Source organism: Festucalex cinctus, chromosome 15 (genome assembly GCF_051991245.1).
Source record: "Festucalex cinctus isolate MCC-2025b chromosome 15, RoL_Fcin_1.0, whole genome shotgun sequence".
In the NCBI taxonomy this organism is placed as follows: Eukaryota; Metazoa; Chordata; class Actinopteri; order Syngnathiformes; family Syngnathidae; genus Festucalex; species Festucalex cinctus.
In genome coordinates, this window is record NC_135425.1 from 19,574,078 (window position 1) to 19,601,838 (window position 27,761).

General features: G+C 40.4%; 1 protein-coding gene across 2 annotated transcripts in view; it reads right to left on the reverse strand.

Moving 5' to 3' along the window:
* The window catches only part of brinp1 (bone morphogenetic protein/retinoic acid inducible neural-specific 1), a 214,413-nt gene that overhangs the window by 57,942 nt on the left and 128,710 nt on the right, over positions 1-27,761 (reverse strand). For both annotated transcript variants that reach the window (XM_077497593.1, XM_077497592.1), the window contains 2 exons: positions 22,617-22,807; positions 13,117-13,286 (listed from right to left, as the gene is read on the reverse strand). In XM_077497593.1, the coding sequence (XP_077353719.1) occupies positions 13,117-13,286; positions 22,617-22,807 (361 nt within the window). The remainder of the gene's footprint in view (positions 1-13,116; positions 13,287-22,616; positions 22,808-27,761) is intronic.

The window sequence follows — 27,761 nt, forward strand, 5'->3', positions numbered from 1 at the left end:
ATAATCTTTGGCAAATTTCTTTATTATCTGGTTTATCTGTAGGACGTCAAATTGGTCGATAATTGCCGATAATTATTGGTTGAGTTCTCTATTATCTGGTTTATCTGTTTGACGTCAAATTGGTCGACAATTGCCGATATTATCCTGCATCCCTATCAAAGACCCATGCTCAAAATTGAACAGGAAGGCTGCCATTTTTTGGTAAATTCCAGTTCTACTTTGACAAATGCTTACTAGAAGCAGAAGCATGTATTCTAAAACAGATACTCAACAATAAATTACACAAATTTCTTACCTACGTCATACAATGTAGGTGAGGCATGATGTGAAGAGTTTCATGACCATTCAAAATAGTTTTCGGCTACCGTGAAAATGCCACTGTGGTAATCGTGAGTCAAACTCGTTTTACAGCAGACTGGACTTTTGAGCAAATAGTGTTCCACCAAAATAATGCATAAAGCTTTGCTTTGTGAGCGACTGACATCCCGCCGGAGCAAAATCGACTTGGTTCAACCTGCTTCCGCGTCGACAGGAAACGTCTCAAAACATTCCGGCCGTATTGACACATGCTTTTCATCCTGATTGTAAGTTTGCACTGCAAAGCAGCTCTCACAGCCACACTGAATCAATATTGGAGGAGCAAAGCCCTTGTTCCCTGTGTTTATAGATCCACGGGCCGGACTTTGCTTCGCCTTGCACATTCGCATCACTTTCGCTCTTGTGTGCGACGTGAGCGGAAAACAGCTATTTCTGTCGTCGTTATTCAGAGTCAAGGGGTTTTATAAGGCACATAAAGTGAGATTAAATTTGGGTTATGTTATGTCTGCAATAATACACTTGGTGTGATGGTTCTGTTGTCTCTCCAGCAGTTCCAGAGTGTGGCAGGAGGCGGCGCCAACCTCGCAGGCAGAGGCCTGCTCCCACACCTGAGGCTCATCAGCCTGATGAGCCAACAACCTATTTAACCAGCCCCTCCTTTGGTTCTGTGCCGGAACATTCCCTTGCCATACCTGCTACGTTTGCTTGTCTCCTCCTGCCACACCCTTGTTGTGTTCTAGTCCCTGGTCTCCGGCTTGTAGTGGTTTTTTGTTTCTCGTTCTACCGGTCTATTAAGACGGCTCTTTCTGTTGCTACTTTGGTCCCTAGTGTTTTATGTTGCTACTTTGCGCTTTAGTGTTTCTTCATCCCTGAACAAGGTGATTTTTGGTTGCTACTTTGTTTTCTAGAACTTTTTCCCTGAGCAAGGTGATTTTCTGTTGATACTTTTGTGAACAATAAACTGTGGACTTTGTCTCTCACTCTGCATCCTGGGTCCTGGCCTTGCTTTGCCTCACGGCACATAACAGAATGTTCCGGCCATAATGGACCCAGCAGAGTCAGAGCGCTTAAGGAGTGCGCTTTCGGCACAAGGAGCACTTGTTGGACAACACCAATCAACCCTGCAACAAGTGATGGACCATCTACAGCAACTCACCACCAGTGTGGACCAGCTGAACAAGCAGATGGCAGCCATGAGTCACCAACTGCCGTCGTCCAGCTCCTCTGGTTGCTCGCCCTCTCCATCGGCGGCAACCCCTCCAGCCTCCCAGCCGTCTTCTCCCAGAGAGCCATTTATTCCGATTCCTGCTAGGTATTCTGGAGACTTAGGCACATGTGCTCAGTTTTTGCTACAATGTAGATTAGTGTTTAACCAGCAACCCAGTACTTATGCTACTGCCCAGTCAAAAATCGCTTTCATTATGAGTCTGTTATCAGGACAAGCGGCCGCTTGGGCCTTGGCAATCACAGAACAAGGATCGGCAGTGCTAAATGATTATGAACAGTTTACCGGAGAAATGAAACGCATTTTTGATCACCCGGTGCGAGGCAAGGAAGCAGTTGGCCAGTTGCTGGATCTGCGTCAAGGTAGCCACTCTGTCTCTCAATATGCATTAACTTTCCAGGTTCTGGCAGCCAGTAGCGGATGGGGGGACTCTGAGCTACAAACAATTTTTCAAAAGGGGCTCGCTGGGGAGATAAAAGATGAGTTGGCTTTAAGGGATGAATGTAACTCACTAAATGACCTTATTACATTAGCAACACGGATGGACAATCGGCTCAGGGAGAGGAAGATGGACATGGCTCGTCGCTCGTCAACTTTCTCACCGTCCAGCTCAACCGTCATGGGGAACTCCACCGCCTCATCTCCGAGCACCGCTCCTGAACTCCATTCCAGCACGACACCTCGCGACGAGCCCATGGAGTTGGGCAGGGCTCGACTCACCCCTGTCGAACGACAGCGACGCATGAGGAGCCGACTGTGCCTGTACTGCGGCCAGGGGGGCCACTTCTTGGCAAGCTGCCCCGAGTTGCCAAAAGCTGGGGCTCACCAGTAGGAAGGGAGGCACTGGTGAGCCGAATATCTTCCCCCTCGTCCTCCCAAATACAGGTACCAGGTATGATTCACACGACACTCTGCTCGTTACCTGTCCAGGTGCTGATAGACTCCGGAGCCGATGACAACTTCATAGACATTGACTATGTTAAAAACAACAATCTTTCCCTGACTCCACTGACCTCCCCCAAGAAAGTTCTTGCAGTCGACGGGAGGCTTCTAGAAAGGGTTACACACAGAACCGCACCCATTAAACTGACACTCTCTAGTAACCATCATGAAGTAATTGAGTTCTATGTGATTTCCTCCCCCCTCAACACCGCAATTCTAGGGATTCCCTGGTTGAAGCTGCATAACCCCCACATAGACTGGTCCACAGGCACAATTCGGAACTGGAGCAACTATTGCCATGCCCACTGTCTAAAGTCAGCCCTACCTGCCAGGGGTCCTAACTCTCCCCACTACTCAAAAGATATTGACCTAAGTAACGTCCCCAGTGAATACCACGATTTAAAGGCAGTTTTCAGAAAGGACTTGGCGTGCTCCCTTCCCCCACATAGACCCTATGACTGTGTTATAGAACTGCTCCCTGGGGCTCCACTCCCAACACACAGGCTATACAACTTAACCAAACCCGAACGGGAAGCAATGGAAAAATACATCACCGACTCATTAGCTGCAGGACTTATAAGACCGTCTTCATCTCCATTAGGCGCAGGGTTTTTCTTTGTGGAAAAGAAGGATAAAACTCTGCGTCCTTGCATTGACTACACTGGCTTAAACACCATCACAGTTAAAAACAAGTACCCTCTGCCGCTCCTGGACGCTGCATTCAGCCCTCTCCACAATGCAATGGTGTTCACCAAATTGGACCTCCGAAACGCCTACCACCTGGTAAGGATACGCGACGGCGACGAGTGGAAAACTGCCTTCAATACCCATTTGGGACATTTTGAGTATTTGGTCATGCCCTTTGGGCTCACAAACGCTCCAGCAACATTCCAGTCATTTGTGAATGATGTACTCAGAGACCTGCTCGATAAGAATGTATTTGCATATCTAGACTATATTCTCATCTTTTCTCGATCACATGAAGAGCATGTGGGGCACGTAAGAGATGTCCTGCGGAGGTTACTAGAAAACAAACTGTATGTTAAAGTTGAGAAATGTGAATTTCATGTTTCCACTGTCAATTTCCTGGGCTATGTGATAGAAAAGGGGCGGCTCAGGGCCGATCCCTCTAAAATCGAAGCGGTTAAAAATTGGCCTCTGCCTACCAATCGGAAGCAGCTGCAACGTTTCCTTGGGTTCGCTAACTTCTATAGGAGATTTATCCGAAACTATAGTAGTATAGCTGCTCCTCTCACGTGTTTGACCTCAAACAAACTTCGCTTCGTGTGGTCTGCTGATGCTCAATGTGCTTTTAACCGTCTGAAAGAACTCTTTGTTAATGCCCCTGTTCTCGCCCACCCAGATCCCGAGCAGCAGTTTGTGGTAGAGGTGGATGCGTCAGATTCAGGAGTGGGGGCCGTCCTCTCTCAGCGCCTGCCTGCGGACCAAAAACTACACCCCTGTGCTTACTTCTCCCGCCGGCTTTCCCCGGCGGAGCGCAACTATGATGTGGGCAACCGCGAACTCCTGGCAGTGGTCCTAGCCCTCCAAGAATGGCGGCATTGGCTGGAGGGTGCAACTCATCCCTTCATTGTTTGGACGGACCACAAGAACTTGTCCTATCTTCGCACCGCCAAACGACTGAACTCTCGTCAAGCTCGTTGGGCTCTCTTCCTCGGACGCTTCAACTTCACCCTCACCTACCGCCCCGGCTCCCGAAACCTGAAACCTGACGCCCTCTCCCGGCAGTTCGCCTCTGGAGAGGAAGAGAGGGACTCAAGCACGATCCTCTCCCCTGAGTGTGTGGTCGGGGCGATGCGGTGGCGAGTAGAGAAGAAAGTTCAGGAGGCACTTGACAACCAACCAGTTCCAAATGAATGTCCTCCAGGGAAACTGTTCGTGCCACCTGCCGCCAGGACTCCTGTGCTCCTCTGGGGGCATACCTCAAGAATCGCTTGCCACCCTGGGATCCACCGGACACTCTCCCTGATCCAACAGCGCTTCTGGTGGCCAACCATGGCTGCCGATGTTCGAGCTTTTGTTGCGTCATGCTCAGTTTGCGCCCGCAATAAACCTTCTCATCAAGCCCCGGCAGGCCTATTACGCCCCTTGCCCATCCCCTCTCGGCCATGGTCGCATATCGCGGTGGATTTCGTCACGGGACTTCCCCCATCCGAGGGCAATGACACAATCCTTACCATCGTCGACAGATTCTCCAAGTCAGTTCATTATGTCCCCCTCCCAAAACTCCCCACCGCCTTGGAGACTGCTAACCTATTGGTCCAACATGTATTCAGGCTCCACGGAATCCCCACAGACATCGTGTCGGACAGGGGTCCACAATTCACCTCTCAAGTCTGGAAGGCTTTCTGTCGGGCACTGGGGATCTCTCCCAGTCTCTCCTCCGGCTACCACCCCCAAACCAACGGTCAGACGGAGCGTGCAAACCAAGACCTGGAAACAGCTCTGCGCTGCGTAGCCTCACGCCTTCCTGCCTCCTGGTCCGCGCACCTCCCATGGGTGGAATACGCGCATAACACACTGATCAGCACTGCCACAGGCATGTCCCCATTTAAGGTGACCTCGGGCTACCAACCCCCTCTGTTTCCCAGCCAGGAGTCCGAGGTTGCCGTCCCGTCCATCCATGCCCACTTCCGCCGTGCCAGACGAGTCTGGAGGGAGGCTCGAGCAGCGCTGTCCAGGACAGCGGAGCGCAACCGACGCCTGGCTGACCGGAGGAGAACCCCAGCCCCCGACTACCAAGTGGGACAGCGTGTCTGGCTTTCCGCACGTGACCTGCCCCTTCAAGTGGACTCCCGCAAAATGGCTCCACGCTTCATTGGCCCTTTTCCCATTGACAAGATCATCAACCCGAATGCTGTCCGACTTCGGCTCCCGTCATCCCTCAGGATCCACCCCGTTTTCCACGTGTCTCTTCTGAAACCGGTCGTGGATAGCCCCCTCCAGCCACCCGCCCCACCGCCACCTCCTCCCCGGATCGTTGATGGACACCCTGCATACACCGTGAATCGCATCCTTGATGTCCGCAGGCGGGGCAGGGGGTTCCAGTATCTCGTCGACTGGGAGGGGTACGGCCCGGAGGACCGCTCCTGGATCTCACGTGCCCTCATTTTGGACCCGCAACTGCTGCGTGAGTTCTATGCCCGTAACCCTGATAAGCCTGGTCGAACGCCGGGTGGCGTTCCTTAGGGGGGGGGTACTGTGATGGTTCTGTTGTCTCTCCAGCAGTTCCAGAGTGTGGCAGGAGGCGGCGCCAACCTCGCAGGCAGAGGCCTGCTCCCACACCTGAGGCTCATCAGCCTGATGAGCCAACAACCTATTTAACCAGCCCCTCCTTTGGTTCTGTGCCGGAACATTCCCTTGCCATACCTGCTACGTTTGCTTGTCTCCTCCTGCCACACCCTTGTTGTGTTCTAGTCCCTGGTCTCCGGCTTGTAGTGGTTTTTTGTTTCTCGTTCTACCGGTCTATTAAGACGGCTCTTTCTGTTGCTACTTTGGTCCCTAGTGTTTTATGTTGCTACTTTGCGCTTTAGTGTTTCTTCATCCCTGAACAAGGTGATTTTTGGTTGCTACTTTGTTTTCTAGAACTTTTTCCCTGAGCAAGGTGATTTTCTGTTGATACTTTTGTGAACAATAAACTGTGGACTTTGTCTCTCACTCTGCATCCTGGGTCCTGGCCTTGCTTTGCCTCACGGCACATAACACTTGGCTATGCATGTTTTATATTCACGCAGCGCTTGCTCACCATGATCTGCTGTAAAGTGTATTTTACTTTATTTTTTATTTTTTTTTAAGTCCATTTACTTGAGTTTAAAACACATAGATTTGAATGTTTTGTATTACATCGTGCGGTTTGATGTGTGTGATGTAATACATACAAGCATTTTTGAAAAGTTAACATTTTAAAGGCCTATATTATTTACATATATTGTTGACCATCCATTCAAAATGTTCCGTTCATCATCTAAGGTTTTGTTTCGGTTTTATTAAAGCACATCCAATCAAAGTCAGGAAAAGCAGATGTCATTGATTCATCGGCTGTCATTTAACATGCGAGGTTATGAATTTTTTATTCCTCAATCGGCTTGGTTAAGAATCTTACGGCATTACTACCTTCTCCGTACTACAATCAGTGTTGCCACAGTTACCTTGTAAAAAGTAACTTTTTGTTGCTTTACTGTTTACTTGACTTTAAATGTAACTAAGTTAGATTAGAAATTACTTTATTAGTCATATTCAATAGATGCCAACACAACTGGTTCACCAAAAATTGACAACTGGTTAATTGGAAGTGCATTTTTTGACTTAACATTAGTAATTATTATTATTATTATTATATAATAATAATAATAATAATAATAATAATAAATAAATCTTTATGGATTTTACTTTAAATAAACAAATTGATTTTATTTATTTATTTATTTTTAAGTCACTTATGAATATTTATTTAAGGCAGTCTGTTTTGGCCTGACATGTTTAACTGTGAATATAATCATGGTAAAACTTGACATTCATAATGTACATTGTTTATAAATATAATTAAAATTGGAGCCCTCATACAGTCAAAAAGCCTTGTGGGTTTTTTCTTTTAGGTTTGAATTTTTCATGCGGTTGAAACCTAACATGACACATACTTGACATCATTCCCCAGACAATAATGCTAATTGTGAAATCCCACAATTCTATAGAATGTTATGTGTCTGTCTCGGAAATTATTTGTTAGCTGGATAATTTTGTTCCACATACGCATGTGAGGGTAGACCGTCACTGGAAAATGTGGTCCCTGTTTAAGTGTTGTCAAATATTAACTCCCTGCTGCAGAGAATGGTGTCAGCTAGTTTGCCTGTACTAACATTTTTGGCAAAGTACATCAAAGAGGTGTTCTAAAAAACATTGACAAAAGGCTCTATTGTAGTCTTATCACACTGAGATCAATTTGGGATCAATAAATTATCCCTCTCCTCCTGCACATTGCCTGACCAGATTTGAAAACTCATTGAAAAATGAGTCCGCCTTGAAGCAATGTTTCACAGTGCATCGTCAGCTTTTGTCGCTCGTGGTGAACACGATGAACGTATTTGCCAATCTAAAAGGAATCTCTTGTAAAATGGAACTGAGCTGTGTACTCAATTCAACATGTGTTACTCTGCAGTTAACTCATTTGCTCCCAATAACGTATAAATACGTTTTTTTAATGTTCTAAGTGTCCCAAAGACGTATTTATACGTTTTTGTTTTGTGTGTGTTTTTTCTCTTCTGGTATGTGTTGTACTCAAGATGAACATCTTTCCTAAGGAGTACCAAGAATGACCTGTGACATTTTGTTGCCGTTGGTAGCAACTATGTCGGGACACGTTTTAAGTGTCCCAAAGACGTATTTATACGTTTTTTTTGTTTTTTTATGCCAGAGCATACAGAAGGCTTTGATGCAACCTCTAAACTGCAAAGAATGGTTGCAGAAATGGTAGTTATTACACAAACGGCCAGCTGGTGGCAGCAGAGCAAAGAAGATCAACCAGGGCCATGTAGAAAAAAAGCTCAATTACTTACAATTTTAAATAGATTTGTGAAAACTGATGAAACTTAGCTCTGTTCTAATGCTAATGCTAATGAACACAATATTCTGTGGGCCTTGCAAAATCAATCAAAATCCAGTAAAACAGCCGGGAGCGAACGGGACTGCTTCTGTGAAAATGGCTGGGAGTGAATGAGGTAAAGTAGAAGACAAAACACACCATAAGGAGCTGCTGTGATCTGCACACATCTGTGTTTTGTCTATCTGCACAGCAAATCGGCGTCGCTGCTACATTAGCCTGATAGAAGAGCAAGAGATAACCAGCAGGAGTTGCAAATGAGTCATTACGTCCCGGCAGATGCGATATCCGGGATCCCGACGCGCCGTCTACTAAATCGTAGCGCCACGCCCTCGAGCAGTTGTTCCTCAAAATCGGACAAGCCTCACCTCGTGACATACGCCGCGCGTCTGTCACACTTGACAGACAAACGCACTGTCCACTCCACGTCTTGTCAAAGAGCCATCCCAGGATTCCCTTGACACCGCTCCCGGTCTTGCCTTCCCTCAGAAACTGACTCAGCAGCCACTGTCAGGTTTGCTTAATTTCGCCACGCTCGACTCGTCACTACCTGCACTCTCATCTGCCACGGCGCCTTAATCCTCTTGTCACTCACCAGCCCCCCCCAAAAAAAAACGATAAGGACGTCAATGAAGGGCCTGGATGAGGAGTTGAGGAGGAAGGTTTTGCAGTACAGTTGCACACTAAACTACTAATGGCATAATAAAGCCCTCTTCTGTCAATTAGTCATGTGAAAAACAAAACATTGAAAAGTTCTGACGTAATCTGAACTCCACTCCTTATTTGTTTCACTAAACCACACATTAGCAAGCTTTTCCAAAAGGGAACAATGTTGTGATTGAGGTTTGCAAAGGAGCAAAACGTACTGAAAACGTCCAAAACTTTGACTAGTGAGAAGTTTAACTGAAGAAGTGGAAATCGATTTTAGTGGTGTCACAGTAATCAACTTGAAATTGGGTGGACCTGTCTATCAGGATGCACAAAAAAGTAGGACTGGGTATTGCCGCCAACCTCACGATACAATATGTATCACGATACAGGGGTCACGATACGATACGTATCGCGATACTTGATCTTCAAGGCGATACGTATCCCGATATATTACATTCATTTACTTGCATAACAGTCATATGTACACCTAAAGAATATGTTTGTTATGCTGACTGACAAAAATATTTTTGTTAGCAGCTCTTGCCTGGTTTAAATGTGTACGCACTGCAGAGCAAGGAGCAGCTTTCACAGACACACCGGGAAAATTTATTAATAGGCATGAGCCGATATGAGCAAAAATATCAAAGTATTCAAATTACAGCTCTAAAATGTGCTTATTTGAAATATTTGGGAATTAAAAACAGGTGTGGTTTTTATTTTTCTTAGCAAGACACAGTGTCCAATCACTGGTGAGCTATTTTTGCATTAATTGAAGACAATTAACTTCAAAGACGCTGCTGGTTTTTATTTTTTAGGTACAATGCAAGCTGCAAAGGCAAACGTTAACTGCCTATTTAAAGATAACGAGCAATATCGATTCTGACGCCTGCGTATCGATACGTGTATTGTAATGAGGCCCGCAACAATATATTGCCGTATCGATTTTTTGAGCACACCCCTACAAAAAAAGTCTCAAGGACCTATGCTCAAAATTCAACAGGAAGTCTGTTCTGTAGCAGCCAAATGTCACGGCTTGTACAAAATCCTGCTGAATTGCTAAATTTGCTTCAGAAATCAGGGTTTTCTCCTTGAAGGATTCAAATTAGCACCAAATATTAAATTGCCATAAATCATCATTTTCAGGAATTTTGCAGCTAATAAGGCATGGGCCGATTACAGTTTTGAAGGTTTATCGTGGATTTAAAACGTCAAGGTTTCAATGGCTGTCACCAGTAATTAGCTCTTCTTTTCTTTTCTGAGAGGATGCGCAATATGATTGGTTGCTTGCAGAGTAAACAAGCCGCCTTTGAATTCAATTGCCTACAATTAACTTTTTTTTTTATCCTCCTCCTCTGCGCTTAAAGGAGGAGGAGGAGGGAGGGAGCAAGACAACATACTGCACACAGATTAGTTTTGTGCTGATTAATGTGCAATGTACTAAAAAAAATAAAAAAAATAAATAAATAAATAAATAAAAAAAAAACAGCCAACAGGTACGAGTTAGCCCCAAGGACACCATGAGTAGTGCACGGGTCTACTCTATGATTAGCTAACGAGTGATGGGACACTGTGACTTACTCAGAATAAAAAAATAAAAATAAAAATAAAATAAAATAAAATAAAAATTAAAAAAGTATGTCAAAATGTATTTATTTATTTATTTAACCTTAACATGATACATGTTTATTCTTTACTAAAGATTCTAGATTTTTTTTAAATACTGGTAGATTGTGTTCAACAGGGGAAAAAAAAAATGTATTTACCCAACTATTTCAAAAAGGTCATTTTCAGCGGTTATTTTAATACTATATAGGGATGTTCGATACCACTTTTTTTTTCTTAGACCGATGCCAGTACGAATACTCAGCTTTTGAGTAGTCACCAATACCACTGGTATATTTTTATACATAAAATTACAACAACAACAAAAAAATAATATATATGACAAAGTCAGATTATACATCACAATATAGCATTTTTCCTTTCCATTTTCTAAAAATGCAACACATGTATGAGGTATGACATAATTTAAATTACTAGATGTAATTATTATTTTTTTATATATTTTTTGATCATATTTCTGTTTAATGTCACACGCATGCACATACAAAGTTGTAAACAAAGACCATTTGTCATCAAAACTGAAACCAGCATCATGATGGGCTTTAAATGCAGATTTTCTTGATTCCTGTGAGCTCTTGTCGCTTTTCCCGTTTGGAGCAGGAATGAGGGATTTCAAACCGATGTTAACTTTTTTTTTTTTTTTTTGTTCGGTAACACCCCATTCAGAGCTCAGCGCTGGTGATTGAAAGATTTCAAATGATTTACATTCACAGAGGGCGAATACAAGTAGCAAGGAGTGCGACATTTCATTTTCTCTGTGCTCCGGCCTATTTCTAGTTTCATTCCATCTAAGAATTGCGTGATTGTGGGACTTTGAAAAGCCAAATAAGTCGAAATAATTTGGAGCGCCAGGGCTTGAAATAAACAGCTTGTTGTTCAGCGCTTGTATGGGTCACGTAATTCCATCTAGCACTGATTGTGTTTACTTGGGAAAAAAAAAAAAAAGGGAAAGAATTCAGTATTCAGTTTGTTCGCTTGAGGTTTCACCCAATCTCAAATGAAATGTTTAAACAGAAAATAAAAATATTCATATCCTGGAAACTTAAGCAAAAGTGAATATGTATATGGTGAATTATGTGAAAATGACAAATTCACATCAAATTTTAGCCAACTGACAGTTGTCAGTTCTCGTTAAAAAAATAAAATAAAATAAAAATACAGGAAGCCAACCCTCACAGAATAATTCATTCTACTGCAGTGACACATGGAACTTTAATACTCATGGTATTGCTTTTCAAAAAATAAAAAATAAATAACTTCTGTACGTGCCGGCAAGGTCATTGGAGAGCGGTGGTCTGTTGTTCTGGGGCCCTGGGCAGCATTATTTATTCAACATACAGCTGCATGCATGCATTGCATTAACGGCCTTTTCTCAGACTCGGCTTCTACCTGTAAAAAATGTGTTTTGTATATGTGGCATGTGTATATGCTGGCTGTAATAAATTACAATATGCAATTTTTTCCCTCCTGCCTTTAGACTGAGTAATTATGCAAGAAACTTTTGTTCTTGCATTATTACTCAATCTAAAGGCATATGGAAATATGAGAACACTACCACCAACAACAGTGATTATAGTGAAAATAACAACAACGCGACCCGACCGCGGATAAGCAGCAGATAATGGATGGATGGGAAAAAAATACATACATATAATAATAATAACAACAACAACAACAACAGGTCTCTAGTCATTATTATTATTATTATTGCAGACAATATATTATGGAGTGCTAGTAATTGTTGTTGTGTTAAGGACAGTAAAACAACTTTAAGCATTGGGTTGCAATTTTTGTCCATAGTTTTTAACGTGTGTTTTCTAATTCAGGAATCACCAACTATTGGAAAGTGAGAACTATTGCTTTGGGTACTGATTAATGTGCAGGGCTTCCTGTTTGACATATGCTTAGAAGTTTGTTCAAATTATTGTTAATTGTTATTAAGGACTAATGATAAAATCTATGTTAAGGATTTCTCACAATACTGGATCAGCAAAGATTAATTATGGTAGGAAACATCCATATCAATATATAACACTATTTCTAGAAAGTCTTAACATTTTTGAATAATATCATAAACCTCGGAAATCACAATGCACATCACCATCACTTTATGGGCTACCAATTGCCCTTGGGCACCATGTTGGTAACACTTGCTCTAGCTATTATTATTAATGGTTAATAAGGGTGCTGATCAGCCTTTAAGCCTACAGTTACTATTGTACACCTTTTAGACAGCATTCTAACAGTTATTATTAACTCATTTGCTCCAAAAAACGTATGAATATGTTGTTTTAAATGTTTTAAGTGTCCCAAAGACGTATTTATACGTTTTTTTGTTTGTTTGTTTTTTAGCTTTTTTTAAGAGCTTACAAAAGGCTTTGATGCAGCCTTTCAACTGCAGAGAATGGGGAGAAGCAATGGTAGTAATTGCAAAAATGGCCGGCATAGGGGCAGCAGAGTATAAGAGATCAACCAGGAAAACAGATTTGTAAATAATGATGAAATTTAGCTATATTCTAATGCTAATTGTTGCAAAACGGAAAAAGATAGAAATATACTTTTTTTTTTTTCCCCTGATGAAAGAAGAGACTAATCTTTCTTTTGGAAAGACGTTCCATGTTTTTACAGCAAAAGAACACAATATTATGGGGGACTTGCAAAATCCAGTAAAACAACTGGGAGCGAAGGGGTTTGCCTCGGTGAAAATGGCTGGGAGTGAATGAGTTAATGACCAACCAACCTTGATGGCATTGGTGGAGATCTGGATCTCATGCAACTTCCTCATCGTGCCGTCACGGTCGATGAAGTAGGAAGAGGCCAGCTGGTGGAGGGCTTCCACATTTTGAGTGGCGTTGGCGAGCTTCCTGTCCAGCTTGTTTTTGGCCAGGTACATCGTCAGCGCCTCCTCCCCTGCAAGGGAATATATAACATCAGTCATTTACAAGAATGAGGATTTTTACATAACATGGTTCAAGTGGCACAAATTAATTTTTTGTACCGTATCCAATTTGTAAATGTGTAATGGAAGCTTCGGCATAGAAACAGCCTGAATGGGATCGTACATCCATTCATACATTTTCTATAGCCTTGGACTGGTCGCCAGTCAAAAACATAAAAGTTACAGGCACCTATTCACAATTATATTTGAAATCTCATTGAGTGACCTGCCAGCAGTGAGGCAAGTGAATCATTCCACCATGAGTGAATGGAATCGTAGATTTGGAAATCGAAATCAGACATAAGTAAGACGTTTCTGAACATGATACGTGTGATACCATGTGTATTATGTTCTGCAATCTACATCAAATTTGAGCAAACATGCATGCAAGCATTGTGTTCAAATTGGACAAGATTTTATTTTTTTGACATTTTGCATCATTTTACAGAAATGTTCACACATTGCTGATTGAATCTTTCGATCCAATTTAGGACTACAAACAGAAATGTGATTTCCAGAGCTGAAATGATGTATGACTCCATGAGTCAATAGAAAACTGATGTAATCTCTGTGATAGTCATTCTAGTCAAGCTTATTAAAAAAAAAAAAAAAGCCTCAGAAACCAGATGCCCCACTTTTCCAGGAACAAACTCCGCATTTGCTGCTTTATCCCCAGTTGGCATCTACACAATTGCCCATAAAGAGCCCAGTTTTACCCTGTCAGGATGGAATTACTTCTGTGAAAAGAATGGCGTCCATACAGGAAGGCCCTGTATGGGACAATGCTATGACAGAAATAGCAAGTCAACTGAATGCACGACTGTTCCGACAATGTCCTGATCACTTGAAAATAACTGGCCACTGGGAGCGTATATTGCCTTACTTGCTTGTTAGGCCAATGCTTTGTGTGTGCGTATAGAATGTACCCACATTATTTTCTGTTTTTGTCTCTATCTATCTATGTATGTCATCTCATTGATTAAAAAAAAATCAAATCAAATGTAAAATATCTGAACATAATGACAAGAAGTTGTTTTTCTGTCTACCAGAATTGAGCCAAACCCACCTAATGAGCAGTGTTGTTGTTTAAGTGAAACACCCACTGATATTTACCAAAGATACTTCTCAGTTCTCACCTCTAATGAGAGGGGACTTTCAAACAGCTGTAATAAGGTAACGCTTCCTATTTCGATTATGCTCAGAACTAGTGTTGTTCTGATACCGTTTTTTTGGCTCCCGATACCGATACCCAGCTTTGCAGTATCGGCCGATACTGATACCATACCGATACTTAAGGTTGTTTTTGTTTTTTTCCCTCAACATGAAAATGCTTTCCTGCCATTGGTTCAGAGCATTCAAGAGCCAATAGGATATCTTAGATCGGCATGCAGTGACCATGTCACATACCAGTGAATGTCGTGCACCAGCAAGACAAGATGCTGCATCCAAAATCCTACATTAGCGTTGGAATTAATGGTATCAGCATGTTACTTGTGAGTGGTCACCGATACCGATACCACTGTTTTAATGCAGTATTGGCACCTCTGCCGATACCAGTGTCGGTACCGATATCGACACCGATATCGATATCGGTATCGAACAACGCAACTCAGACCTTCAATCTCGTCTAGAAGAGTGTGGCAATAACCATCCGACATGATTTGTTGCGACAAGATAGCACCTGGTTGATCAGGACAATGAATATTAATATTAGAACATTATTTGAAACAATTTTTTTACATAGTGGTTACACTGTATGCAGCACAAAAAAATAAACAAATACAAGCCCAGCGGAATTGTTATAAAAAGCCAAAATCCATTGAAACCACACATTTTCATAATATTCTGTATAATAATAAACCTTTGTTCTATCTTGTTTTTCCCCAAAAAGTGTAGCCTATGGCCACTGGAGTAATGTATTTAAAGCAAACAGGAAAAAGGCTGTAAACCTACGACATTTCAAACTGGGTGAAATGCGAATGCGCTGAGCCGTAACAGGTCCAAATATTTACCCGCCGAGCGGCAATCGCTGGTGATTTGCATGTCATACATTTGTTTGTTGACACATTCTCAAAAGGTTTGCGCTTTGCTCATTCTATAAAACATCATGTTTATCCACATCCGCACTCTGACGAGCGCGAGGAGCAAACAAGCAAACAGCCCCTGATTCAATCCCGCGGGCTCACGTGACCTCGCCTTTCCAAGACTGCGGTTCAACAAAAAGGCAAATGCGCACGCCCTCAGCCCGGTTTGGGGAAGTGTGTCACACATGCTCACGTCCAACGTTTTATTCATCCCCAAGCGATGCATGTGAATTGGCCACTTAACTTGTGCTGACCGGGACGAGCAGTCTGGTGCCTGGTTGGAGTACAAAACCGTCTTGCCGCCCTTGGCGCCATGCCAAGTTGTTTAAGCGGGGTGCACACGTACCGACATTTGAACCAAATTTGAGTTTTCTTTTTTTGTCTCTAAAAGATTATCCTGAGCAATTATCCTGAAGTGTGTCGAATGTTCAGAGCACAGGTGGAAAGTGAGTACTTAACTCATTCACTCCCAGCCATTTTCACAGAAGCAGTCCCGTTCGCTCCCGGCTGTTTTACTGGATTTTGACTGATTTTGCAAGGCCCATAGAATATTGTGTTCAATTGCTATAAAAACATGGAACCCATCAAAAGAAAGATTAAAAAGTCTCTTCGTCTATGTTTCTATCTGTTTCCGTTTTGCAGCAATTAGCATTAGAAGAGAGTTAAGTTTCATCAGTTTCCACAAATCTATTTAAAATTGTAAGTAATTTGGCTTTTTTTCTAGATGGCCCTGGTTGATCTCCTTTGCTCTGCTGCCACCTGCTGGCTGTTTGTGTAATAACTACCATTTCTGCAACCGTTCTTTGCAGTTGAGAGGCTGCATCAAAGCCTTATGTATGCTCTAGCATAAAAAAATAAATAAAATAAAACCAAAAAACAAACAAACGTATAAATACGTCTTTGGGACACTTAAAACATAAAAAAAAAAAAAAAAAAAAAAAAAACGTATTTACACGTTATTGAGAGAAAATGAGTTCCGGTGTCTGGCTTCAGTCACATTTTGACAACTAGGGGTGAAACAAGCCCAGCAATAATGATGCAAGATTTTTTTTCTGCCTCTTGTCCCGACATAGTTGCTACCAACAGCAACAAAATGTCACAGGTCATTCTTGGTACTCCTTTGGAAAGGTGTTCATCTTGAGTACACCACATACCAGAAGAGCAGCAAGCACACATTTTGTATTTTTTGCACCCCACTTCAATTGTGCTGCTGTGCACTAATAATATTACCACATTAAGTTCTTTGTAGGAATCTATCGTTGTGTGAAGCTTCATATATATTAATGTTTAGTGTCTCTACTCGAGCAATAAATTATTATTACAGACCACCCTGCTAACTTGTAAACACACTTAATGCGTTGAGGTGGACCTTTTGTTTGACGCTGTTTAAAAACAATGTTGAAAGCCCCCACTAAGTAACTACTTGCATGTTTTTAAATGTATGCATGTATGTATGGTGATGTCAAAGAGGGTTTAGAGTGCAAGTAGAGTTTGAAAGTTATGGAAAGGCTGGCGCCCTCCATTCCATCGTAATGCTACATGTGTGGACCACTTTATGGGGAAGCACTAAACTGCACGGCAACAAATGTATGGCACTCGTCCAGTGGAGAGGGGCTAATGGATGTTTTTTTTTTTCATTCAGAAAAAAAAAAAAGTATGTATGAAAGGTACATTAGGTGTTAGGAAGCATTAAAAAAAAATATTCAGCATAACACGTGTATGATTAGAACACTAAAAGTGGATAAATAGCTTCAGAACAGGTAACCACTACAGTATGTTGTGAAAAATACTCTAGGTCTTGAACAAATAAGATGTGTATTTTCCTTTTTTTTTTTTTTTTTGTGTGCAGTTTTAAGAAAGACAATTCCTTATTGAACATGATATGGGCCCCCCTTGGGTGTTTTTCCTCACGTGGTTTCTCTGTGCTCCGCGATGTCTTGGGCGAATTTAGAAGTCAATTGTTGCTATTGTTTTTATTCAAATTTAGCAAATACTAATAAGTAAACTTGTGCATGTACACTGTAAGATTTGTCTGAAAATGTATTGATCTAAAACTTCGGTCTTATAACTGTGAGCCGACATGTTGTAATCTGTTTCATGTTTGAACAGCATTGAAATCAACTATTAAGGCTTGATGTTCCATTAATATGACATTCTTCCATGCTTAATGTGTGAACACTAATCCAAAATAAGAAGATGTGTTGAATATTTTTCCACCAAAAATGAATGTTTAAAAATAAATTTGAGAATTGTGCAATTTAATATCGTGATCTATTGCCGAATTGATTTTTTTTAACATCCCTAAAACAGTGTGGGACAATCCCTCTGAATCATTGTAAAAATAAATTATTGAATTGTTTTAATTATCTAAAAATATTTTAAAATATAATTAAATATAAATGCCAATCTCTCTGACCCCAGTGAGTACATTTTTGCTTCCGGAATATCAAGGGTCTGTGCACTTCCAAGCCCGGATTTTAATAGAAATTAGGGGAGCCGCTTCGATTGGCTGGAAGTCGGCTGCATTCTATCTCACAGCGCGATATTCTGTCTGGATTTCAGAATATCAAACTGCGATAAGTCGCGCGGTTCACTGCCATTTTGTTTTTGAAGAAAAAATAACTTGGGTGAATTAACTGCTCAATTCGGCCCAATTGCTGCTTGAATTGCATCATACAAATCTAACCCAAATTTCCAACCATGTCTGAGCATTTCAAGTGCAACTTCAGAACAACACAAAGACCTGAAAAAAAGCGCCATATATATATATATAAATATGACTTGACTTGAAAGCGTGGCCCGCTTTCGCTAGATTCTCCTTCACATATACAAAATCCGGTCCACCACGTTCCTGCAAAACAATCCCGCACAACCCCAGCAGAGACATTTCAATAAACCATTTCGGTGAGGGTGCCACTGAGCACAGCGGACCGTCGCAACGAAAGCGCCTCGGATCCAATCACAGGTTGTGCGTTTACGAGAGGGAAGCGGAATGAGCTCTCGCTCGCGCTCTCGCTCTCTTTCCCCTCAGCCGAAATCTATATTGTGCTGCTTGTTGACGCTAAAGGAGTAATCTACTTGACAACCCGCTCGTTCTGTTCAACAGGTTCGACGCTCTGAATCAATCACTTGCGTTTAAGTTCCACTGCGCGACTTGTCAGATAAATGTCCCCTCTTTTGTCCTAGCAGCCCTTATGCGGGAGAAAATTTAGTCGTTCCAATTGTGCACCTTTTTCCTTCCAGTAACTACCTGGAACATTTCGTACAAAATCACGTAGGAGCCATAGTGAGTAAACAGCATGATTACTGACATATGAGAGGTATTTAAGGACTCAATTGTAGAAGGAGGAATCCATTTTGGCAAGGTGGAGGTGTCCATAAGTGAGGATGTGATCATTTTCAAACACTCTTCCTGGTACAGTAGCCTATTAATTCTAATAAAGTGGAGTTTAATACAAAATACAAGTACTATTATGAGAAATGCAGAGAACCATCAGGAGGACAACACTGTGGAGCAACCACATGTCAGATCACATCAGAGCTGGTTTTCATGCTTGGGTAGGTGCTGCCATTTTGGTTAGCAAGTGGGCTCAGTTTTTTTTTTTTTTTTTAATTAGATAATTATTTTATTGCTGAGTGGTTCAAATGATGGGTGGATGGTTTTATTTTAAGGTTTGATGTTTGTTCAAGCAAAATTGTTAGTTATGACATTACTACAAGTGAATGTCAAATGAAACTTAACTCATTTGCTCCCAATAACGTGTAAATACGTTTTTTTAATGTTGTAAGTGTCCCAAAGACGTATTTATACGTTTTGTTTTGTTTTTATGCTAGAGCATACAGAAGGCTTTGATGCAGCCTCTCAGCTGCAAAGAACGGTTGCAGAAATGGTAGTTATTACACAAACGGCCAGCAGGTGGCAGCAGAGCATAGGAGATCAACCAGGGCCATGTAGAAAAAAAAGCTCAATTACTTAGAATTTTTTTAAATAGATTTGTGAAAACTGATGAAGCTCTCTTCTAATGCTAATTGCTGCAAAACGGAAACAGATAGAAACATACTTTTTTTTTCCCTGATGAAAGAAGAGACTTTAATCTTTCTTTTGATAGGTGCTTTCAGAGCAATAGAACACAATATTCTGTGGGCCTTGCAAAATCAGTCAAAATCCAGTAAAACAGCCGTGAGCGAACGGGACCGCTTCTGTGAAAATGGCTGGGAGTGAATGAGTTAATAAGACTAAAACTACCGGTAATTCATATTATTAGGCTTTACATGAGATTGAATATTGAAGAAGATCAACAATTGAGTTAAAAAAAAAAATTAAAAAAATTAAAACAATAACCAATCACCTTGTTTATTTAGTCAGTGTTTCTCATCGGCATGAAGTGTAATGACAGTATTATGATTATGTAATTGAGCACCGCTGTTTTTATTAGCAAAAGTGTTGGAAGTGGGCTCATCATTTAAGTATTTAGGACAAGTGGTTGTCACACCCAGTTACTAGTCACGGCATCTACAAGGGGGATGGAAATATGTGATGAAATATGATGCGTCTGAAGCAGCCGATCAGCCCTTCGCGGTAAATTTCATCGCCGTAGAATCTCCTAACATTTCCATAACTCCCTCGCCATCACAAAAAGCATGAAATGAGCACGGCATGTACACTACGAGCCATTAAAAGTATACATCAGAAATGTGGAACATTTACATGCATCCGCTTTCATAGTTTTGTCACAGTTACGACTTCACAACTGACATGTGAACCGTTTTTTTTTTGTTTTTTTTTGGAGGGTCTGAAACGCTGAAACGCGTTTACACCTGATTGAACCTTTGCTTCGGGTCAGATAAAGTCCAAATGTTCCAATAAAAAGAGAAACCCTCAGCAATTCATGAGTATTTGCCCAAAGATCTTAAGCGAACTGTCATTCATTCGACAGAGTGAAAGCTGACTTTCAAATTTAATTTGTTCCCTGACCAAGCTCATGAATCAAAACTCCCCATTGAAATTAATTTCATTTGTTGCAGCACCCTCACGAACATCCTGTTTTTTTTTTTTTTGTAAACTGTTTTTAATGAAAGAAACATAGCATGCATGGCAATGCATTAGAGAGAGAGCGAATGAAAGCAATAAACTGGTTTCCCAAAAGTCACCAAAAACAATGTGTGCCTTTAAGAGTGGGAGTTTTATTTGAAAGTTCTTATTTCGTTTTGGCGTGTTGGTGAATGTCACATTTTCACAACTGCGAATCATTAAGTAAATATACCGCATATGCACCCAAGAATGTCAACGTATTCTACAGTTCTTCGCTTTCTATTTGGTTCCGTATTACACTCAAATGGGCAAACCACTAATGGCGCTCTTTACACTTGACCAGTGAAATTTAAGTTGCCTGTGAAAATTCACTTCCTCCCTACCCGGGTGTATAATGACTCTTGAGAGCATAAAAGTGTAGATGGTCACACAGAGAATTAGCCTCTTCTTCTTGATTACTAGCCTGCTGAGCACCTTTATTGTCCTCCATAACTGTGTTCTTTAATAGGCAATCCCAAGTGCGAGATTGTAACAAGTGTATTGACCTGCAACTTCAGACAAAAGGGCCTCAAGGTTAATAGACAATGTTTTGGATGGTTTGGACGTAAAAAGAAAAAAAAAGAAATATGAATGAATAGGAATCAAACAGTATTGTATGCCCCAGAATGCATCGCTGATTAGCTTATGATAGAAGTTACCAGTAGAACGGTGCACAAGATTGTGTTTCCTCAAATGACTAATGAAATTGAAATGACATTTAGCATTTAGGTCTGGATAATTGTGGGTATAATTATGAAATACTTTACTTTCAAAGTTGAAAAATGTATCTCCCTAATGTGCGGAGATTTGTTCTTCCTCAGAAACACAAACACATTTTTTGTTACATTTTTTAACTCATTCACTCCCAGCCATTTTCAAGTGTTTTCCTGGATTTTAACTGATTTTGCAAGGCCCACAGAATATTGTGTTCTATTGCTCTAAAAACATGGAATCTCCCAAAAGAAAGATTAGTCTCTTCTTTCATCAGAAAAAAAAAAAAAAAAAAAAAAGTATATTTCTACCCGTTTCCGTTTTGCAGCGATTAGCATTAGAATATATCTAAGTTTAATAATTATTAATAAATCTGCTTAGAACTGTGAGGAAATCAGCTTGTTCTAACGTGGCACTGGTTGATCTCTTATACTCTGCTGCCACCTGCTGGCCGTTTTTGTAGTTGCTACAATTGCTTCAACCGTTCTGCAGTAGAGAGGCTGCATCAAAGCCTTCTCTATGCACTTGCATTAAAAAAACGTATAAATACGTCTTTGGGACCCTAAAAACATTTACAGTAGAACATATTACGTTTTTGGGAGCTAATGAGTTAATTGTATTTTTTTTTTTTATAACTATAAAAGAGTTCATTCTCATATTCTATTAATATACAACATATTGATTTCATTTTTAATGTGTTTTTAGTTTTTGTTCTGTAAACAGTTTTAGATAATGTGGCCATGTGACTAAAATAAAAAAATAATACTGTGACTTAAAAAAAAAAAAAAAAAAAAAAAAGATTCCGATAAAACAAAAGAAAAAACAAAATAGATGTAACAGTATTATGAATATGTTAAGGTTTTATTACTGGCCCAAATGTTCTGTTTTGAAATAACATTTCATTTTCTTTTGTCATTTTATCAGGAGCGTAGTTGAGTGGAGGACGAGGTTAAGCGAACATTTGCGAGTGTTGGTGACGGTAGTGAATGTGCGCTCCCTTAAGAGTTTGTTCAAGGCTCACAAATATTCGCTAATTATGACGACATGTTCAAAATTTCCATGCAAAAAAAAAAAAGAGAAAAACATTCAAACCCTCCGCAACCTTCTGGCGGCCATTTAGCGAATGTCGCAAATTTGAATGAACCCTGACGAGAAATCAATATTCCATTTTGTATCCAATAAGTAAGCTGGCAAGAATGATTTTTCATTGTGTTTGACCCCAACCCAAATTTGACACTTTAGTTATTTGGCTACTATTGAGAGAAGCATCTGAATGCCAGAGAATGATCATTTGCTCATTAAAGTTAGCTTACTCCTGATCAGTATGGATGATGGCACCAGCCCTAGATGTTAGCTCGTCACATAAAAAAAGCACTTTAAGGTGCTTTTTTAACATCCCCCCTTAACCATTAACCAAAGCAGTGAAGCCATCTTACCTCCCAGCGTGGCCGAGATGAGAATGTGGGTGCCATATTTTTTAATGATGGTGTGGATGAACTGCTGCGTGGTCGGTCTGCGGCCCAGCAGGCGGACGCTGCGCTGGAACTCAGGCATGAGCGGCACGGGGTTCCGGATTAGGTCCCGCCTCTCGATCGCTGTGTTCCTCACCTTCCAACGTGCAAATTCCCTGAATGTGACACAATGCAAACAATCACGTCAGCAAATAATACGATACAGGGATTTTGATGGTTTTTGGCCTTGGTCCAACAGGACAAGGTTTTTATTTTGGTAAACGAATGTATTGTTGAGCTGCTGATACAGAAACTGTTTCATGGGGGAAAAAAAAAAAAAAAAAAAAAAAAAAATGCAAGTGATTAATGCTGAGTGAAACAAATGTATGGTGAAAAAAATGCATTCATATATTTAGTAAATTAAAATCGTAATCAAATCATCGGAACCCAAATATTCCCATCCCTAGAGTTTTAGAAGGCAGAAAGTGAGAGTCATGACGGGCTAGAAGACAAAAAAAAAAAAAAGCTATGTGCAGTGAACTGCCATATATTCTTATTTAATTGACTAAAATTTAGAGTCAATTAATTTACTACTTTGCTTGCAAAGAAGAATTGCTTCTGATTGCAATGAAGAATGCGTTGCTCTGTTCCCACTCACATTCACATAGCCTGACTATTTGAAGATGACTCAAAAAGCTGAAGAACCACAACATCTAACGCAGCAGAATGGTTTGAGCCAGTCTGCTGAGGTCGCGTGTTTTCTGTTAAGAAATGATTGCAAACTTGACCACACACGTACTCAGCAATCTTCCACTCACATGTGCAAAACATAGACAAACAAGTACACTGTGTTCCAACGATGCCTTGCATTTGCATTTTTAGGGTTGGAACACCCATGTTACAAGGGGCGTGGAAAATCAAATAAATAGGGAGGGTGAGGAGAGGAATCTTCAGAGAGTGCAGGAGTGAATTGTCAGTTCCGCTCCTCTCTCCTCCTGAGCCCTGAACTGAGTGTCTTCTCTCCTTTTTGTGTCATGTTTAATAGATGTCAAACAGGTAACCCTGACAAGAGTCGAAATGTGAATGTGAGTGTGAATGGTTGTCAATATGTGCCCAGTCTCCAGCTCAGCCCGAACCTATTATATATATATTTATAAATATAAAAGGGTACTTTCCTGCGAGCCCCACTGCAAATCGTGAATACTGATGACACAAAATGGTTTAGAATTGCTATAGATGATGATGGCATCAACACAGTGAAAAAGTGAAGCTCCTCCCCTCAGTTCATCATCGCCACATGGTATTGGAAGCCACTCATTGGCGATAAAGCAGACATTTTTTTCCTGAGCATAAAAACAGTGTTGGCTATAGGGGAGATTTTCAGCAAATAGAAGATAATGGTTTCCCCGAAATATAATAATAAAAATAATAAATAATAATAATAATATATACTTCGACGACTCTGCAAATTAGTGTTAATTTATATCATCAAAAACTAAGCAAAAATAATTTCGTCAACACACATTTTTGCTTTATAGTCGACTAAAAATGGTTTAAATAAAAATGGGATGATTTTTACTATGTTAAAAACTAACAAGCGTGATTGACTAAAACAAACTAAATTTAAAAGTGGCTGATAAATTTAACACTACTGCAAATGCAGTTGTAAACTGAACGACTTGCCAACTGCGCTGAAAAACTTGCACTTGCGCAGTTCTAGAAGTCAAAGTATTCAAAACATTTGAAGTTCAGCATATGTTACCAAAGGTCAAAACAGTACACGCGGCTTTTCATTTCTTCTTTGGTAAGTTTGAAATGTTCCACTTTCCCCATCACTATTTGCTAAACTTTCCCTTAAGCTGACAACAATCACGTTTGACAGGAGTGAAAAACATACAAATGTATCTGCCAGATTGAGCTTGCAAAATATTTGCGTGGGAGCTTTCGCGGCGTTTACTCATGAGACCGCCGAGACGCACGTCAAGAAACAAGAGATAGAGAAATCTCTGTTACTCCGTGGCAGAGCACCTATAAGCCTGAGGATAAAGGTGCCAGGTTTTCTACAGCTGTCTGCCATGCTGAAGCGCTAAAGCAGACGCACTGTCATTGAGTCAATAGCTGGCGCCTGGCATATTCAGGAACTAAAGCGTGATTAGACATTCAGGTAAGAAGCCGCCATTGGATGGAACATTATGTGTCTGGAGAATGTGTGAAATGGCGCACACCGGCGCCATTTTTCATTTCCACACAAGTACACAAAAAGTGAGATTTGCTGTTTCTCTAAGCTAGAATTGTGTATTTTGTATCATTCAAAAAAACATATGCTAATCCATCATTACCGTGCTGCTATTCAAAGGCTCCAGCACTTTCACTTTTTTCAAGTTAAAGCTAAATGAATTACGATTAGCGCATTTTGACTAAAGCATATGTGGAAACCGAGTTGATTAACTCATTTACTCCCAATAACGTATAAATACGTTTTTTAATGTTGTGTCCCAAAGACGTATTTCTACGTTTTTTTTGTTCTTTTTTTTATGCTAAAGCATACAGAAGGCTTTGATGCAGCCTCTCAACTGCAAAGAACGGTTGCAGAAATGGAAGTTATTACACAAACGGCCAGCAGGTGGCAGCAGAGCAAAGGAGATCAACCAGGGCCATGTAGAAAAAAACGCTAAATTACTTACAATTTTAAATTTGTGAAAACTGATGAAACTTAGCTCTCTTCTAATGCTAATAGCTGCAAAACGGAAACAGATAGTAACATACTTTTTTTTTTCCTGATGAAAGAAGAGACTTTAATCTTTCTTTTGGTAGGTTCCATGCTTTTATAGCAATAGAACACAATATTCTGTGGGCCTTGCAAAATCAGTCAAAATCCAGTAAAACAGCCGGGAGCGAACGGAATTGCTTCTGTGAAAATGGCTGGGAGTGAATGAGTTAATAGCTATTTGTAAAATATTATCCCACATATGTCTCTGAAAATTACAGCTTTATACCTAGTAGTAATTTATTTAAATAGTAATTTATTCTTTTGTCTTCATTTCATAGTGTGTTGGTTGTGCAGCTTCCAGTCTTTGTGAGTTTGTTTTTGTTTTTCATCCAATCAGATTTCAGCTTTGATTTGTTGCCATGCAATTATTACTTGCCCAATACCTCCCGATTTCTGTCATCGATAACGCACACTATTTCTTTCTCTTAACCAATGAATTTTTAGATTCACCACTCTTGGCCCTCACGAATTCGCAGAGCGATGTCAACATTTTTTTTCATCATTTTTATTAATTAATCAGCACTTTTACAACATTACAAAAAAAAACAAAAAAACAATAATAATAAAACCACTATTTAGTCACTAAGTTTTTTCGTATCACTACTTCTCCTGAATAAATTAAACTTTGCTCTTCATGTCTTGTTTTTCCCCACTTCTTCAGACAACAAACTAATTTAGAGTTAATCATCTGCACCTCTGCTAGTTGCAGCCAAGTAGTGCACAACATTATGACTCAATTACTTCCTGACACAATTAATCGACAATATATTCCACACTACGGACAGCATTCTTAATGAGCAATTAATCGATCACCATGCCCATTCCTACAAGAGTAACCATTGCTATAATTAATGGCCAGAGCTTATTTGTGCGATTAATAATTTCTTCCTTCCGCCGACCCAACACTACGTTATTGCTTTTTGAAATGTATACAACACAAACAGTACATCCCACTCATTATTTTACCGTGTGCTGCATTTTAATTGTGCTAACATATGCTGCTTGGTGTGTGTGCTTTTGTGAGGGAACAAGGACATGGCTAATTAAATACACAGCAGTGGTCACCATTAGAACATTGTAAAAGACATGCTGTGAGCAGCACAATCAGAAAAGAAATACCTGTAGATATAAAACAACTGCAACAGTAAAAAATAATAATAATAATGAAAAAAACAACTTTTTTTGCATTAAATATAAAAGGGAGCTTTTCTGTTAAAAATTTTCAATCATAGTTACACATGGTTAATTAACTAATTTGCTCCCAATAACGTGTAAATACGTTTTTGTTAATGTTCTAAGTGTCCCAAAGACGTATTTATACGTTTTTCTTTGTTTTGTTTTTTTAATGCTAGAGCATACAGAAGGCTTTGATGCAGCCTCTCAACTGCAAAGAACGTTTGCAGAAATTGTAGTTATTACACAAACGGCCAGCAGGTGGCAGCAGAGCAAAGGAGATCAACCAGGGCCATGTAAAAAAAAAAAAAGCTAAAATAGATTTGTGAAAACCGATGAAACTTAGCTCTCTTCTAATGCTAATTGCTGCAAAACGGAAACAGATAGATACATACTTTTTTTTTTCCCCAATGCAAGAAGAGACTTTAATCTTTCTTTTGACAGGTTCCATGCTTTTATAGCAATAGAACAATATTCTGTGGGCCTTGCAAAATCAGTCAAAATCCAGTAAAACAGCCGGGAGCGAACGGGACTGCTTCTGTGAAAATGGCTGGGATTGAATGAGTTAAAAAGAAGAAAGCAACAAAACAATAATAAAGAAAACATAGTTGCATGTTCTGACATTCTTCCATCAAACAAGGGACAACGATTTATAGAACATTTAATATCCACTTGTCACACTCTGGCTCAGAATAATCAGCACTGCTAGCTTAGCAACACTGTTGCTATATTTATACTTTTCTGAACCCTCCAGTGACTATTTTTCAAAAAGAAACAAATTCAGTGACTTTTTGTGATGTTACAGAAGACTGGCAACTGTGACTCCCGACAGAATGAAACGTTCACCCCACCGCGTCCAAACTGCATTTGAATAGCTCTCGTGCAAAGCCACCACTGGCTAATTGAAGCATATCCGTCACGCATCCCCCTTCAGTTTTGACATGATACTTCTCACTTGAGTGGGACTCAACCATTTGCATACCAAAAAAAAAATGAGGAGTACATTTTCTATACTATGTCCCCTTTAAAGTGATCATACCCATACATCCATGACATAACCTAATATGCTCTCTTGCCCATTACTGTAAAGCTATTGCTAACCCAGTGACCATATTGGGTGATGTAAATTATTTGATCAAAATGTGACACACAAGCTCTCTCGCTAATTGAAAATCAAACATGTATCA